The sequence below is a fragment of the Rhincodon typus genome, chromosome 7 (genome assembly GCF_021869965.1).
Source record: "Rhincodon typus isolate 14 chromosome 7, sRhiTyp1.1, whole genome shotgun sequence".
Classification (NCBI taxonomy): Eukaryota; Metazoa; Chordata; class Chondrichthyes; order Orectolobiformes; family Rhincodontidae; genus Rhincodon; species Rhincodon typus.
The window spans coordinates 22,478,376-22,494,823 of record NC_063338.1 but is presented as its reverse complement, the minus strand read 5'-3'; the positions used below and the strand labels follow the sequence as shown (position 1 = coordinate 22,494,823).

Sequence of the window (16,448 nt, the reverse complement as noted above, 5' to 3'; positions counted from 1 at the left end):
GTTCTTTGTTCTTTGTATCCGCATCAGGTCAGAAAGATCCTGATTCACTGTTGCGATAATTTTTGGCGGCGCTGTTCTTGCTGTGCTCTGAACCTGTAGGTTTGCTTGTGTGAGGTGGCATAATTTACTGAGCACCCCCTCACTTAGATTGAGGTGAGAGAAAGTCTCAGCTGAAGACATTGGCGAGAAAAGGCCTGCTGCTAAGAAACCTTCTGCCCCTCCTTTTCCTCACTGGGCACCACGCCTTCTTCTGAAATATCTCTGCTCAATCCCCCTTTCATGTGCAGGCAGGGGGTGGTAACTACAGCACCCATGATTGCGAATAAGGAGTCAGTCCATGCACAAATCCTTGAAGTCTCAATTAAGGGCTTTCTCACATACATAGCCACTGCAGGTCAATTTCAGGAACTTTAAACAGCGTGAGAAAACTCATGACAGTTCTACAAAATTTGAAAATGCCAATGGAATTCAACCAGCAAATGATCTGAATGTGGTTGATGATCCCTTTAAACAGTAAGTGCTGGTTGGTGTGGAGTTCCTTTCTTGCTGGTGAGCACATATGGAGCTGTAGGAGGTGAAGAAAGGGAGCTGGAGCTGTAAGGACAAAAGTATCAAAACTGCTGTCAAAATAACCTTTGCATGTTTCCTGACATCACAATGTATCTATTCTGGACACTTCTAATGTCAGCACTAATGCCCTTACCAATATGGCACCTAGAACAGGCCATGCCAGATGTTTGCGCACACAATGTGACACCATTTTGGTCCGGCAAAAGCGCCCGTAGCATCAACATTATAAGGCGTTATGGAGCCATATTTTGTGGTCATATATTTAGAATAGATTTTTCTTCTCCCTTGTCATTGCCCAAAACAGTGATGAGAACAGTTAAAGAACTCTCGGTTGAATCCCAAGATGAAAGAAATGTGTTGAAGGAGATAAGCTGCAATGGCCTACAGCAGGGTTGGCACTTCACTGAGCTCTGAGGATGCACATGTATCAAAGATGGGCAAGCACTTTGGTTATGAATCTTGTGAATCCAAGTACTTGACCTAGCGTATATCTCCTCCAAAAAAAACTGTAAATTTTAATGTTCACATCAGATTCCTAATTACTTAGCTTACTCTATAGCTACTTAAATATTCATATAAATCTCTGCTCAATTTCTGCAGCCAGGAAGAGAGATATTGTCTTCCTAATTGATGGATCTCCTGGAATGGGAAGATCCTTCCCTCTAGTCCGTGATTTTGTTAAGAACGTAGTTCAGGAGCTTGATATTGGACCTGACAAAGACCAAGTTGCTGTGGTACAATACAGTTCTGACTCAAGAGTTGAATTTGGCCTCAAAACTTATTCCACCAACGATGAGCTAATGAATGCAATACATAAGCTGAGACTGAAAACAGGGAGACCCCTCAACACTGGTGCTGCACTGGACTATGTAACAAGGAATGTCTTCAGCCCATCCGCAGGGAGCAGAGGAGATGCTGGAGCTTCACAAATCCTGGTGCTCATCACTGCTGGGAAATCCAGCGATGATGTTGGACAGGCAGCAGATACAATGAAACAGGCTGGTATTGTGCCCATTGTTATTGGAGCCAAGAACGCAGACACAGCAGAGCTTCAAAAGATCGTATATGAGCCAAATTTTATTTTGAAACTGGGCGATTTTAAGGAATTACTAAGTATTCAAAAGGAGCTGGTATCTAAAGTTAAAACCGTCTTCATTATTGAGGAAATAACTACTGTTACTCCTGAAGGTAAGAAGCCTTTGACCGATTATGTTTAATCTGTGCCATTAATTTACACAACATCATCTAAATTTCAATTAAATAGAAGGTGAAAATGTGAAACCATAGATTCATAGAAACTTGAAACCCTGAATGAAGCCAAATATCCTGTGTGCCTGCATTAGCACATTGAAAGAACGAGCCACGCTTAGTCTCATTTTGTTTAGAATCCTCTGAGTTAAACTTCCTCAAATACCTTACCAGCTCATTTTTTGGAATCATTCATAAAATTAGTTTTCACCACCTATTCATGTACAATGGTTCCCATTTTGACAATTCTCAGTGAAATATAATCTCATCTCTCCTCTAGGTAATTTCTAATGATCTCATACTTAGGACTCCTGTTTCTGAGCCGCACACCATAGAGATTTTTTTTTTCTCTTACGATACTATTGAATATCTCATTTTGAAAACCTCCATTAGGTCAACTCTTAACCTTTTTTTTTAAGGAGAAACCTTCCAACTTTGTTGATATCTCCTCAACTGAAACATTGACTGTTTCTCTCCACAGAAGTATTAGTTGTTCTTATTATTATCCATATTAGCCCTCTTAAAGTGCACCATCTAAACCCTAGATACTAGCCAATACTTAAACTCAAGTTAAGGGATTCCATAATCTCCTGCTTTGTTGAAAATGGTATCTCTGAGCAAAAATGTTAAAACATTCTAATTCTAAGGCACTTTCTAAGATGAACATAAAAAGATTCAGTACAACTATTTCAAAGAAGTGCAAGGAAGTTATTGCTGGTGTCCAGGCCAATATTCAGATTTCAATCCAAATCATGAAAACAGGTTGATCATTATTCCATTTCTATTTATGGATGTTTCCTATGTGCAAATTGGCTGCTAGGTGTCCTTCTTTACATAAGCAGGCAGACTTCAAACAATACTTCATTTGCTACAAAACACTTTGGCAGGTCACAAGGATAAGAAAGGCACTTTATTGCTTTAACATTTCTTAACACTGGTTGGCGTCTATCATACTGTTGGCAATTTCACCACAAATTCTGTAACTGTCCTCATTATTATTCAGCCCAGTGCAAACTTTTGAATCATCTGAAAATGTCATAATTCTGCTCCCTACGCCCAAGTCTATGTTATGCTTAGTAATAAACCCAGAATGAGTCTCAGGAAACTACTCTGCAATCCACCTGTCAGCCTGTAAAAATTCAAACCTCTATGTTACATATGGGCAATGTGCTAAACCTTTATCCGTGCCCCCATCGTCTCCTTAATTTCATGGACTTTGAATTGAACAAATCACCCGAGTGACACTTGTTCAAATGCCTTTCGAATATGTAAACATAAAACATCTACGACATGGCCTTGATTAACATTCTCTGATACTTGTGACGATCGATGCAGAAAGCAGTAACTTGAAACAATGTGAATTTCTAGTTAATAGTTAAAAGAATGACATTTCAAGATACTCCATTTTAAAATTTCTTCTGTAAAAAAATGACTAAAATTGACACTAATTCAACCTCACTTTCTTTCTTTATACTTTAAATTACAGAAAGGAACATTCCCCCTTTATATATTTCATGCATCATTCTCTGGGGGGTTAGTTGGTTTAGCTGGATGGCTGGTGTGTATTGCAGAGTAACACCAACAATGTGGGTTCAATTCCTGGTTATAATGAAATTCTCTCCTTCTCAACACCCCCCCTCCAATCGCCTGAGGTGTGGTGACCCTTGTGTTAAATCACTATCAGTCGTCTGTCTCTCATGAAAGTGCAGCCCTATGGTGACTTCTTATCACTCTCTCCATAGATTTACGGTCTGCATTGCAAACAGTTCACGGTTTCTCCCAACTATCAGTGGGTTTGCTTGTGTTCTGAATTGTCTTTTCCAGTCATGCAGTGGAGGCTAAGTATTATAGAATATATACAAAGCTGAGTTAGACAGTCTTTTTATAAATTGCTAAATAGTTGAGGGTTATGGGAGCTGGCTGGAAAATGGAGTTAAAGTCACAATCAGATCAGCCTTGAACTTATTGAATGGCAGAGTACAGATGAGGAGCCAAATTAATTCTGCTCATATTTTTTATGGTTCCCTACTTCAGCGAATGATTGTCTTTAGGTGTTTCCCTTTGTTTTCAAAGAATTTCCTAAATTCACGAGTATGGTAAAGACCGTCCTGATGATTCTTCCCCTCTGACTGCAAGAGTATAAATCTCCTGGATTCCTTAAATGGCTGTGGGATGTGTCTCTTTGACTGGAGGCTATTGCCCTCCCACATCTGGCTGTGGTAGTCCACTAAGCCAAGCAGCAGCAACCTGCTAATAATTGTATTCAGTGAAATTCTAAGAAATCCTGAAACCTAATCTCAAAAATGGCTACCTCTGCGTTCATCCCTGTGTGAATCACATTAGATTTGTTTCTCAGTAGAAGTGCCAATTAACTAATCTTGATCCTAAAAACCTTAATCAGCTTTCTCAGAGTTTTGGAGAATCAGAGACTAACGTAGTGAACTCAACCATGAACTTCTTACAGCATTATCTAGCAACACTGTCTGAGCTTGTCTATGGTAATTAACTACCTGAATGAAGTATCCCTGCGATAGGGTTAGGGTTAGGGTTAGGGTTAGGGTTTTACCCTGAATTAAAAAGACATGTCCAGAATATCTTATCATTGTTATATACCCCTTAAGGATTCAATCAAACTAAAAATCCTGAATTATCTTTCGGGAATCCATATTGGATCCCTTTGACTAACCTATGCCATTCCAAATTAAAGTTAATTACATCTTTGAGAATGGTTTCTGTAACTTCCCAATCACCAACGTTAAGCTGATAGTAGCCCTTAGTTTCTGTTCTTTTTTTCCTGGCTCTTTCTTGAGTATTGGTTTAAAATTTGGAATTGTCAAATCCTCTGACATTATTCATTCACCAACAATCATTGAATATTTTTGGCCAATGGCTCTGCAATTTCCATATTATGCATCTTGCAGCAACTTAAAATATGTTCCATCTGGTCCATTGATTTACCAATTTTCAATAATGCTAACTCAGTCAGCAAAACTTCTCTCTATATAACTATCTTGGCCATAACTTTCCTTTCCACTTTTAGTGTTAACTTTACATCATCCAACTCCTTTCTGTAGATGGATGCAAAAAGCTTACTTAATACTTTTGTCATACCCTCAGATCTGAAATATCATACGTTTGTCTGGAAAAATGCTTTAATTTGCTTATTCATACAAATGTTGTCAGCTAAGGTCATCAGCTTGTCATCAATCTGGTTTCAAATATCAATTCAGACAAAGGCGGTCAAAGTCTAATCTTTGCTGAATGATCTTAGGTTAAATGTATTATCCTGCTTAGACAGGCCGCAAAGATTTTATTTTGTGAGAATTGAAACAGTTACAATGATGCTATGAAGGTAATATTACGACTCTATTTTGATACCAAAGTTGCTGGACTGAAAATGCACTAACCTCGTATAACATGAATGTGCTGATCTGAGAAGGGTTTATTTAAGATTGGAAATAAATCAACATTTCTCCCATGTCACCGGTATGCTTTGAGCTGCAGGGTCAGAGGCCAATTGAAAAACATTTGAGGCAGCCTTTTAAATGAAAGTCCACACACGTTTCCTTGATCCACTACTTTTCCCTCCTGGATTGACTGCTCTGGATCTAATTTTGTTGATTTATTTCAGCTTTCTTTTTACAAATGAGAAATGATATCGACAAATAGACATTGTTAAATTTCCTATAGATTGTGGATGACAAAGAATGGAACAAAGATGATGATAATGTGATTGGTGTGGGCTTCCAAAAGCTTTTGACGTAATTGGCTGTCAGCTCAATAAAAAGACAGGAGCAGTATAGATACAAAAGTGGTCTGAGTGACAGAGATACAGTGGCGATGCATGGTTGTTTTATTTTTCCAAGCTGGAGGAACATATGCAATGGCATTCCCAATAGGGTTCGTACTCGATGTTAACAATATTTAAATTTGAAATCAAGTCCCAACGGGCATTGCCTGTCTCGTCATAGCCATTGAAGACAAATGCTGCTTTTCATCTTATTTATTCATGACTTTGGCTTGGATGTACAGGTTACAGTTTCAAAACTTGCGGATGGCAAAACTTGAAATAATTGAGAGCTGTGGAGAGGTAATGATTGACTTCTAGACTTTAAGAGCTTCGTGGAATGAGCAGACATGTGGCAAATGTAACTTAACATACAGGTGAAATGCTGGAAAGACTGTTTAGGCCCTTGGATGTGAGCAGGGAAGAGGTGAAGGGGCAATGTTGCACCTTCTGTGGTTAGAGATGGGGTTGTTCTTCTGTTGGATAAAAATAAAGTTGAGAAAAGATTTGACTGAGGTGTTAAAATTATGAGAGTTCCAGTTAATAGAGAGGGAGAAATTTTCCACAGAATGTTTGACAACAAGAAGTCTCAGGTTTCAAGAACCAAAGATGATCTGAGGAAAATGTTTTGTGTAGCATGTGGTTGGGACCCAGATGCAATATTTGAGAGTGATAGAGGCAAATTCAATATGATTTTTTAAATAAAATTGAATGGCTGTCAGAAGGAAGGTAAAAACAATACTCCAGCATCTGCAGTTCTTGCTATCTCTGATTATAGGGAAAGGATTGGGGAATGCATCTGGCAAAACTGCTCTTAAGGGGAACCTGCATACTTGATGGGACAAATTGTCTCCTTCTATGTGTGAGCATTCCATGATTCTATGGTTTCATTTATTGTCACCCTGTCTGTTGTACAATTCTTTATTTATTGAATTAGTGGCACCTGATGTGATATGTATCTATCACAACAAGAACAAAACATTCAACTCATTGTATATAATGGCTATCAGTTCTTACATGCTGCTAATTGTACTTATATTCTTTTGCAGTTTCACCTGAGGAAATGAACAAGAGAGATATTGTGTTCCTTATAGATGGATCAGAGAATGTTGGAAACACAAATTTACCTCTTGTGCATGATTTCATCAGAAATATAGTTGAGAATCTCAATATTGGAAGTGACCGAGTGAGAGTGGGTCTGGCACAGTTCAGTCACAATGCAGAAACGGAATTCTATCTTAACACCTACTCGTCAAAAGCTGACATTCTGCGCCATGTCAAAGGACTCCAATTGAAAGGTGGCACAATGCTTAATATTGGCACAGCACTGGACTTTGTCTTCAGGAACCACTTTACTGATCATGCAGGAAGCAGAAAAGAGCAAGGAGTTCCTCAGTTTCTGGTGTTGTTCACTGGCGGTAGATCAACGGATGCTGTTAAACCGTACGCAGATAAACTAAAGCGAGCTGCCATAACAACCTTTGCTGTCGCAATAAGAAATGCAGATGAAGCACAGCTACAAGAAATTGCAACTGACCCCAGTTTAGTTTTTAGTGTAAAGGAATTCCAAAATCTACCCCATGTACAGGAAAGGTTGATGACACCATTGTCAACACTAACTGCTCCAACTGTAACAATTAAAGAGTCAATTGTAATTGCTGGCGAATCAATGATTACAAGTGAAGAAGGTACACAAACTGGGTTTTGTGATTTACTTATCAGTGCATTTCTCTAATCCATAGGGTGTTTAATCTGCCATAAAGAAGATTATACGAGATTAGTTGGACATTTATGGGCATCCATAAATCCTGAAACATCAAGAGTAATCTCTTATAGGCAGGCCACCATATCTCACAGAGTGGCAGCGCAGCACTCATCTGTATCCTCCTAACACACGCTTGTGTTTTTCCTGGTGTAATGTTGTCTGCCTTGTTGTCTATAAATCACTTTATTTCCCTTTAACAATCACTATTTTAGCTCACTTCTGTCTCTCAATGAATTTTTAATCCTGGGAAGCAACTTTTCCATTTAAGGCTGTCAATTTCAAGCTTCCTTGGTTGAGCAGGAAATGGTAACAGAAGAAACCAAGGACTGTTGGTACTGTTATCCATCATGAATAATCATTGCCTATTGCAGAGCAAAATTGTTACTTGAATTTGCTGAATAACAGGAAACTTCTCTTGGGCGTTGTTAGGCTCTTTTCTTTCCAATTCCATTGCTTTGTGAACATGTCGATAGGGATGTCAAGGGTAGTGCCCATCTGCTGTTTGGCCTGCTGTGTTGCATTACAGAAATGCTGATTTGATGTGTCAATGCTTTGACATGCACATGTGATTATGGATTGCACACCAGGATCATCATGAGTGTTGTCAACTCCACTGTCACTTATTACTCACATTTTTGCTTTGTCTTGGTGGCTCAAACAGGGCTGGCGCTGAAGACTTCATGGCTGCAGTCAGAATACTAAGGCATTGACCTACATAATTCACTGAGCATGCTCAGAAATCAGTTGGAGATTGAGGAAATGGAATGACTTCCAATTTTGGTTCAGGATAGAGTTAATAGATAGCGCCCACAGAGAAATATGCATATAGTGAGTGGGGAGATCGGCATTCCTCGTGAAACATTGTGCATTCTCTGCTGATAGGAGAGAATAGAATATAGTTGGTTGTCTTCAAGAAGAGAGAAGCTCAATGACCTCTCTTACACAACAGTGGATGACTAACTACAAATGATAATGTGCGTATCTTCAGTTCCAAACTGCAGGGCACATAAACGTTTATTGCCACAGTTTATTGCAACTGCAGTTGCAATTGTTGCTGCAGAATGTAGCAGATTTCAGTGAAGACATCCTTACTGGAGTACAGGTGTCACAAATATTGTTAGTCTGAGAGGTTCATAAAGGCAAATTAATCTGTCAACATCCATGGCTGGAGGCGGCATACAGCTGAGAACCCTTCTCGTCTTACTGCTTCTCCCTTTTCCAGCAGAGTGTCATACTCTGATGGCCTCTTTTGATTCTCTCAATTATAATGAATTTCAAGGGGACTACTTATTAGTGAAGCCAGATGTGGTTTGTTAATAAGTCTTAGAGTCAGTAGATAAACCTTAAGTAAAAGCCAAAAGAAATGTGGATGCTTTAAATCAGAAACAAAAACAGAAATTGATGGAAAAGCAAAGCAGGTCTGGCAGTGAAGAGAAATCAGAGTTAACGTTTCGCCTCTAGTGACTCTTCCTCAGAACTGATGGTAACTAGGAAAATGTCGATTTATATGCAGAAGGCTTGAGCTCTCCACTGTCCTTACCACAACCCCCACACACCAAGTCTTGTTATCACATAGTCTGGTATTACACATAACCCATTGTTAGCCACTGACAGTCCCCATTAGTAGCTACTTACCCTGTTAGCCAGATTGTTATCCACTCCTTTTTCTGTCCAACTGTTCTCTCTCTTTGGGCTCTATCCCCACCAATCATTTACTCCTTACTTCTTCCCCCCACCCTATCTTCTGCATATAAATGATACTTTCCTAGCTACCATCAGTTCTGAAGAAAGGTCGCTCAATCTGAAACGTTAAATCGGATTTTTCTCCACTGATGCTGCCAGACCTGCTGATCTTTTAAAGCAATTTCTGTTTTTGTTTCTAAATAAACCTCAAGTGCCTGCTGCCCAGGTCAAGTCTGTGCAAACATTTGCAATTAGAAAACACTAAACGTGTGTAGGACTTGTGAAGATGCATGAAGGTGGCTCACCGTCATCGCCTTCTCCAGGACAATCAGGAATGAGCAATAAATGCTGCACCAGCTAGTATCACCCAAATTCTATGAATGAGTAACAAAAAATATTATAGCAACAGGCAGAATGAAATAGTAACTAAACAGTAATTAACAGTAAGTATTATTTAAGCTCCTTAAATAATTCAGCAGCTCGATTTTGGGTCAAAGATCAGATTGTTGTGGTACGCTATCATTTCAATTCAACAACTGAATTTGGTTTCAGTATATTCTTAACAGAAGATGAGATTTTGAACAATTTTTTAAACAAAGTTACAAGTAAAAACAAAGAGATCCCAAAACACTGTTAGTGCATGGAACTATATTATGAACAAACTGGACTCAAACGTAGTGTCGTTAATTTTGCTGTCATCATTGCTGGGAAATCAGTGAATGATGTTGAGATAACAAGGCGTAGAGCTGGATGAACACAGCAGGCCAGGCAGCATCAGAGGAGCAGGAAAGCTGATGTTTCGGCTCTGGACCCTTGATGTTTGGAGATTAACTGATACAATGAATCATGATATAATGACCATTGTTGTTGGTGCCAAAAAAGGTGTAACGACATCAAAGTCACAACAGATTCCACATGTTTCTAAATTTATTTCAACACTGAAAGACTTCCACAAATTGCTAATTACAATTATCCGTAATTAAATGATTGAACAGGGAATTATTTGAAAATGTACATATCCCATTTCACTGTACACTCTAATAATCAGTTCCTGAGTCTAAATATATCCCCCCAGAAATTTCATCCAAACATATAGAATATCATTATATTAGGTACTTGCTACTGTACATGGAATTGTAGTTTAAATTTGAGAAGAAAATTTAGAACATTGGTAACCTCTCTAACTGGTAATTGCATAATAAAGGTTTAGAGGCTAAGAGCTGGTTTATTCTTCTCTAAGTTATGTGTAAATTCAATATGATGGTGAAATGGTAAGAAATAGCAACTAACATGCTAATTAAATAACTATTGGGGTAGAAAGAGAAATGTCTTGAATTTTAGCAACCACAAAACCAACTTCCATGCTCTGTAACCTTGAGCTAATCCATCATCCTGAGCTCACTACAATGTTCACTTTAAAATTCTAATTTCGCTGTTGAAATCCCTTTATAGCTTCATACCTCCATACATGTGTAAACTTCTCCAGATCTACCATCCTCTGAGAGCCCTGTACTTCTCTAACTCTGACCTTATGCATTCAGTACTTCCTTTGTTGCTCTATTTTTAGCCTCGCCTTCTGGAATTGAGACAGAACCTCTGGAATTTCCTCCCTAGACCTCTCCACCTCTCATTGAACTTTTAAAAAGGACCTTGTTTAAAATATTTCTGGTCTGACTGTGCTCTGGTGAAGTGCTTTGGGATGTTTTGTTGTGCTAAAGATGTTATGTTAGCATAATACCTTTTGCTGTATTATATAAATTATGATTTTCTGCTCTTTCCTTATATTTCTATTTAGCTCCTGCAGCAAGGCAAAGAGATATTGTCTTCCTTATTGATGGCACGCTTGGAATGGGTAAAGCATTCCCTCTAGTTCGTGCATTTCTGGTTAAAGTAATCCAGGAACTTGATATTGGCCCTGACAAAGATCAAGTTGCTATGGTGCAATATAGTCATGACTCAAAAACTGAATTTGGACTTAATACTTATGCAAGTAAAGATGAGGTTTTGGCTGCAGCAGCACAGCTCAGACGGAAAACAGGAAGAGTCCTCAACACTGGTGCAGCACTGAACTATGTTACAAGAAATGTCTTTACCGCATCTGCTGGGAGCAGACAAGATATGGGAGCTACACAGATTCTGGTGCTAATCACTGCTGGAAAGTCCAGGGATGATGTTGGACAGGCAGCACATGCAGTAAAGCAAGCTGGTATTGTGCCCATTGTTATCGGAGCCAAGGCTGTCCATCCTGCAGAGCTACAACAGCTAGTGTATTCTCCTGATTTCATTTTTATACAAAAAACCTTTCAGACTGTACCACAAATCCAACAGCAGTTGACATCGATATTGAAATCAGTTTCTCTTGAATCACTTGACGGTAAGGATCATTTAGCAATGCCTTAACAATTTGCTGATAGAAACAGAAAAGAATTTTCAAAGTATCGAATAAGCAAGGATGTATGTTTAAAACTGACGGAAAAGGCAGAATCGAGTACACAGTGCATTGTAAAATCATTCCTAAGTCATAGCACAAATGATGAGAATGTAATAGTTTGCGGGTACAAATTGGACATTCTTGAGTTGTACAATAATTATCATTAAAAAATCTAGGCCAAGATCCGTAAGTACACGTCAGCAACAAAAGTGGAACATACTAACATACAAACTTATGAATTAGGAGCATCATTAGGCCATTCTGCTTCTCCAGCCTGATCCACCATTCAATAATATCATGATGTGGAGGTGCCGGTGTTGGACTGGGGTGGATAAGGTCAGAAATCACATGACACCAGGTTATAGTCCAACAGGTTTAGTAGAAAACACAAGCTGTCGGAGCATCACTCCTAACACCTGAAGGAGGAGTGTTGGGCTATAACTTGGTGTCGTGTGATTTCTGACTTTGTGCAATAATGTCGTGGCTGATTTGATTGTAGTCTCAATTACAATTTTCTCCACACCTCCAATAACGTATACACAAGGAAAACAATTAGAGAATGGAGAAGGAAAGAAGTCAAAGCAAATAGCACAAAAATCTTCGCTTAACAGCATTAGTTGGTTACCAGAAAAAAAAAATGTCAAACATAGATGAGATATTATAAGCAGGGTTACATTCCTGGGGGAAGACTTTTAGAATATACATTTTTAAATATTTTCATGAGATGTTGATGGCACTGACAATGCCACTATTTGCTTGCCCGTCCCTAACTTCTCACGAACAGAGTAGCTTGCTGTACTATTTCAAAGGACAGTCAAGAGTCACCTAAAATACATGGATCTGGTTTCACATGTAAGTCCTGCCTTAATAAAGGGCATCAGTGTCCCAGATGGGTTTTTCAAATAGTGATTTCATGGCTGCCATTACTGACACTGGCTTTTACTTCCAGATTTAATTAATTGAATTTAAATTCCACAATCTGCCATGGTAGGATTTAAGCCCACGTAATCAGAGCTTTAAAGCATTAGAATTAGGAGCGGGAGTAGACCATTCAGCCCTTCAAGCCTGCTGTGTCGTTTAATATGATCATGGCAGATCTCATTCCGGCCTCAACTCTACATTTCTGCCAGCTCCCCATTACCCTTCATTGCATTACTAATTAAAAATCTATCTCCTCCATAAATTTATTCAATGCCTTAGAATCCACCACATCTGGAGCAGTGAATTCCACAGATTCACAACCCTTTAAGAGAATTAATTCCTCCTCATGTCTGTTTTAAATATGTCACCCATCAGTCTAAAATCAGAATCTCTCGTCAAAATTGACCCACAAGGGGGAAACAATCACATCACATCTACTTTGTCAATCCCCTTTAGAGTCTTATATAATGATGATCCCCTTTAGTATCCTATATAACCTGAGCCTTATATGCTCATTAGACTGGGCTTTTGGGTTACTGGTCCACTTATATCACCTTGCCACCATTGGCCTCATAATTTCCATACATATTCTGCTTGTCAATCTTTTCTCCTGGCCTTGCTTATGAGAGTTGTGCCCTGGGCTTCCATTAGATTTGTCCATGCTTATACACAATGTACTGCAACTGTTTGCCTCCTGCAGTAGGCCAATCTGGTTGATCAGCAGTCTCTCCTACTATTCTCACCTGCCATCGGACATGATGGAAGGATTTACAGGCTAATAATAAACCTGTCCGACCACTCCAGGAACCTACCTTCCATGACCAACAAGTCCTGGCATGGGATTCAGATCCAGATCTTTTGGCGCAGAAATAGGTTTGCTATCGCCATGCCCACAAGTCCACATTTAGATTTTAAAATTAAGGGAACTTAGAAAATATCAATAATAAATTGATCCTAATGTGGGAAATTTAGGAATTTACGAAGCCTCACATACAGATGAGAGGTTGTAGAGGTGGGTTCACTGGAAGTTGAAAAGAACTTTTGGAGGGCTACTGGAAAGTTTTCTACGAGGAGAGCTTAAAGACACTTTGCAGCATCCTTTGAAGGGTTCTTTGCAGTAGACATTGAAACTAATCTTTCCAGCAGCCATTTCTTCTTACTTTCTCTCCGTAGAACTCCCTATAATAATTGACTGCATTGTTGGCCCTTCTGTTCACTCTTGAACTGTTCTCTTTGCTCGGATCTTCATCATAGAGGATGGCTATTGCGTCTTCAAGCTTTTTCATGGCATCATCATGTGGCCATCAGTTGAAAGTGTTAGCTGGCTGGTTGTTCACCTTACTCCTCGTCATCTCTCTCCCCTACAACCTTCTGTTCTATTTATTTTAGTCCCTTGGTAGACAAATCTCTGCAAAGGAGACACACAATTCTGTAACATCCTTGGTATTTAATTCATCCAATTTACTTGCCCATTCCTACACTCACCTCATGGATTTTCTCAATATGTTCCAGAGTGCCATCAACTCTAACACAGCCTGACCACAACTTCTATCACACACCATTTGTGGTGGGTGAGGTAACCTCATAGAGATGATTAATTATCTTAAGAATCTTATATTTGTTCAAAACTCCTTTTGGGTAGGAGCATGATCACCTTAAGTTTCCCCGATGGCCTGTCCAAAAATTCTTCTTTGATAATGGACCTTGCAATTCGTCCTTGATCCATAGGATAAAAAAAACAAAGAGGAAGGTGCTAGGGTAGATCACCTTGTCATTTTCACTGATGTCATTCAAGAGCCATAGAATGACCAAGGAGCATTGTCCAGGTGAGTCAAAGATTTTTTTGATGAGATTATTAACTAAAATAAAAATCCTTGACAATAATCGGTAAGCAAATTTAGGATATAAACCAATTTCAAAATTGTTTGGTTTACCCACAACTTGTTGTTTGCCCTTCACACGATAACTTAATCCTCAAATTGCCCTTCACTGCCCTGAATGAGAGACAAGCATTGGCTTCAGTGTAAAATCATCTGCTGCACTGCCAACAAGCAGGAATGTTAGACCTTCTACTTTGAAGATGATGGATTATACCAGTACGAATGTCATTTCTCGATTGAACATCATCTGTTGTGGCTGTAGAAGCCAAATTAAGTGGTGATCCCTTCCACAGCACGCTCAGATGAATAGCATTGACCCGAAATTGCCTGATATTTTCCTGTTCGGCTGCGTTTTCCTTTTGCTATCTGGTCATTTGCTGTATCTTCTGCTATATCTACGTGTTTCCTGACTGATGAGTCCAATCAGCCATAAAGACTTTCCATTCATCGACTCCAAACCTTTGTTGCTTTGATGCCTCGCATACTCTCTTGATTAGATCGTTGCAAAAGGAAGACTAGACTTCTGAATGCAACAGGAAGAAACCAATTACAGTAACAATTCCATGTTACTGAAAGAGAGTCAATCAAATTAGGAGATACAACATCAGGTTTTCATTTCAACACATTGAGAATATAAGAAGACTTGCATTTACACAATAATTTTTGTGACCAGCAGAAGCCTCAAAATGCTTTACAGCCAATGAACTACTTTTTAAAGTGTGATCATGACAGCTATTGCATTCATTAAACTCCCACAATCAAAATTGTAGCAATGATCAGATAAGCTGCTGCGTGCAATTGACTGAGGGATAAACATCAGTCAGATCTTTGTGGGGTAATGTTCTTGCTTCGCTTTGAGATAATGCCCTCTAACATTCACCGAGCAGGTAGATGGGGTTGAGGTTTGAATATTTCATCTGTAAAACTGCATTTCCTAAGAACCTTATGATTCAGAAGCAATTGGACCACCAAATGGGCCATGACTGACACAGTTACAGAAAGGGATTCTACGTTAGAAAACAAGAATAAAAACCTAATAGTAATTACTTCTAAATTTGTGCAGGTACAACACCAGAATGAACCCTGTGTTTTAGCCTTTATCTTGCAACCACATGTTATGTGACGCAAGATCATCCTGTCAATGTCAATAATTATTGCAAACAGCTGGTTTTCCAGCTGGTGTTCTTCTAAAAGAAAAGTCACATAAAACTCAGTGAATGTATATTTATGTCTAGAAATTGATTTGTGACTTGAACCACATGGATTCAATACTGAAATCTGCAACATAACAGTTATTTTGAAAGTGTTCATTGAACGTACTCATTTCATGTTGTATAATGTAGCCTGTCTCAAACACATTTGTAATATTTCGAAACCATCATATATCTCAAAATACAATGAGTTTTAGATGCTGTAATGGGTCAGCTGGTTTTAGAGATTAGAACTGCATAATGTCAGATATGAAAACATTTGTAATTAATTCACTAATTTCAGTTAGGACATATCTGTAATACAGGTACAACAGTGATTATGTTTACCACTGAGTAATTCAATGCCCTCAAAGGTTAGTTAAGGAACTTATTCTGGATCGCTACTTATGTTCTACTTAGACTGCTGATCTGACCAAGTACGCTCTTATGCTTCAAGTTGCAAAACTTTGGCACTACAACTGTGCCCTGATACAAGCCAAGTTTATTTCAAGAGGGAATGAGATTGATATTTCATTGAAATCGGATGGGAGGTTGGTGAAGAAAGCCTGATCTTTGGAACCAGACAATTGGACCACACACACACATACACACACACACATGCAGTTGTGCTGGCGTGCACACACACATGCTTACAAACACGCACACACACGCACACACACACACGCGTGCGCGCGCACACACACACACACACACACATGCAGTTGTGCTGGCGTGCACACACACATGCTTACAAACACACACACACACACACACTCACATATATCCCTTTTGTCTGGGCTGAATTGATACACAAACTAGAATAACTAAACCCTGCTGATGATACTAAACACAAACTAATCTGAAAGTGTAATACAACTGACTCCTAATAAAAGACAAAGAACAGGACAAACCCTTCAAATAACTATTCTTTCAATGAAAAGTAGTGTGTCTCCAAAGGACTCAGTAAGTCACA

At 39.0% G+C, this 16,448-nt stretch overlaps 2 protein-coding genes across 2 annotated transcripts in view; both read left to right on the top strand.

Moving 5' to 3' along the window:
- The window catches only part of LOC109937504 (collagen alpha-3(VI) chain-like), a 747,545-nt gene that overhangs the window by 498,793 nt on the left and 232,304 nt on the right, over positions 1-16,448 (top strand). The gene's annotated exons all lie outside the window — the stretch shown is intronic.
- Positions 1-16,448, top strand: part of LOC125483512 (collagen alpha-3(VI) chain-like) — a 53,696-nt gene that overhangs the window by 26,766 nt on the left and 10,482 nt on the right. Inside the window, exons 6-8 of the mRNA XM_048599147.1 lie at positions 1,171-1,758; positions 6,655-7,293; positions 10,849-11,427. Coding sequence (XP_048455104.1) covers positions 1,171-1,758; positions 6,655-7,293; positions 10,849-11,427 — 1,806 coding nt within the window. The remainder of the gene's footprint in view (positions 1-1,170; positions 1,759-6,654; positions 7,294-10,848; positions 11,428-16,448) is intronic.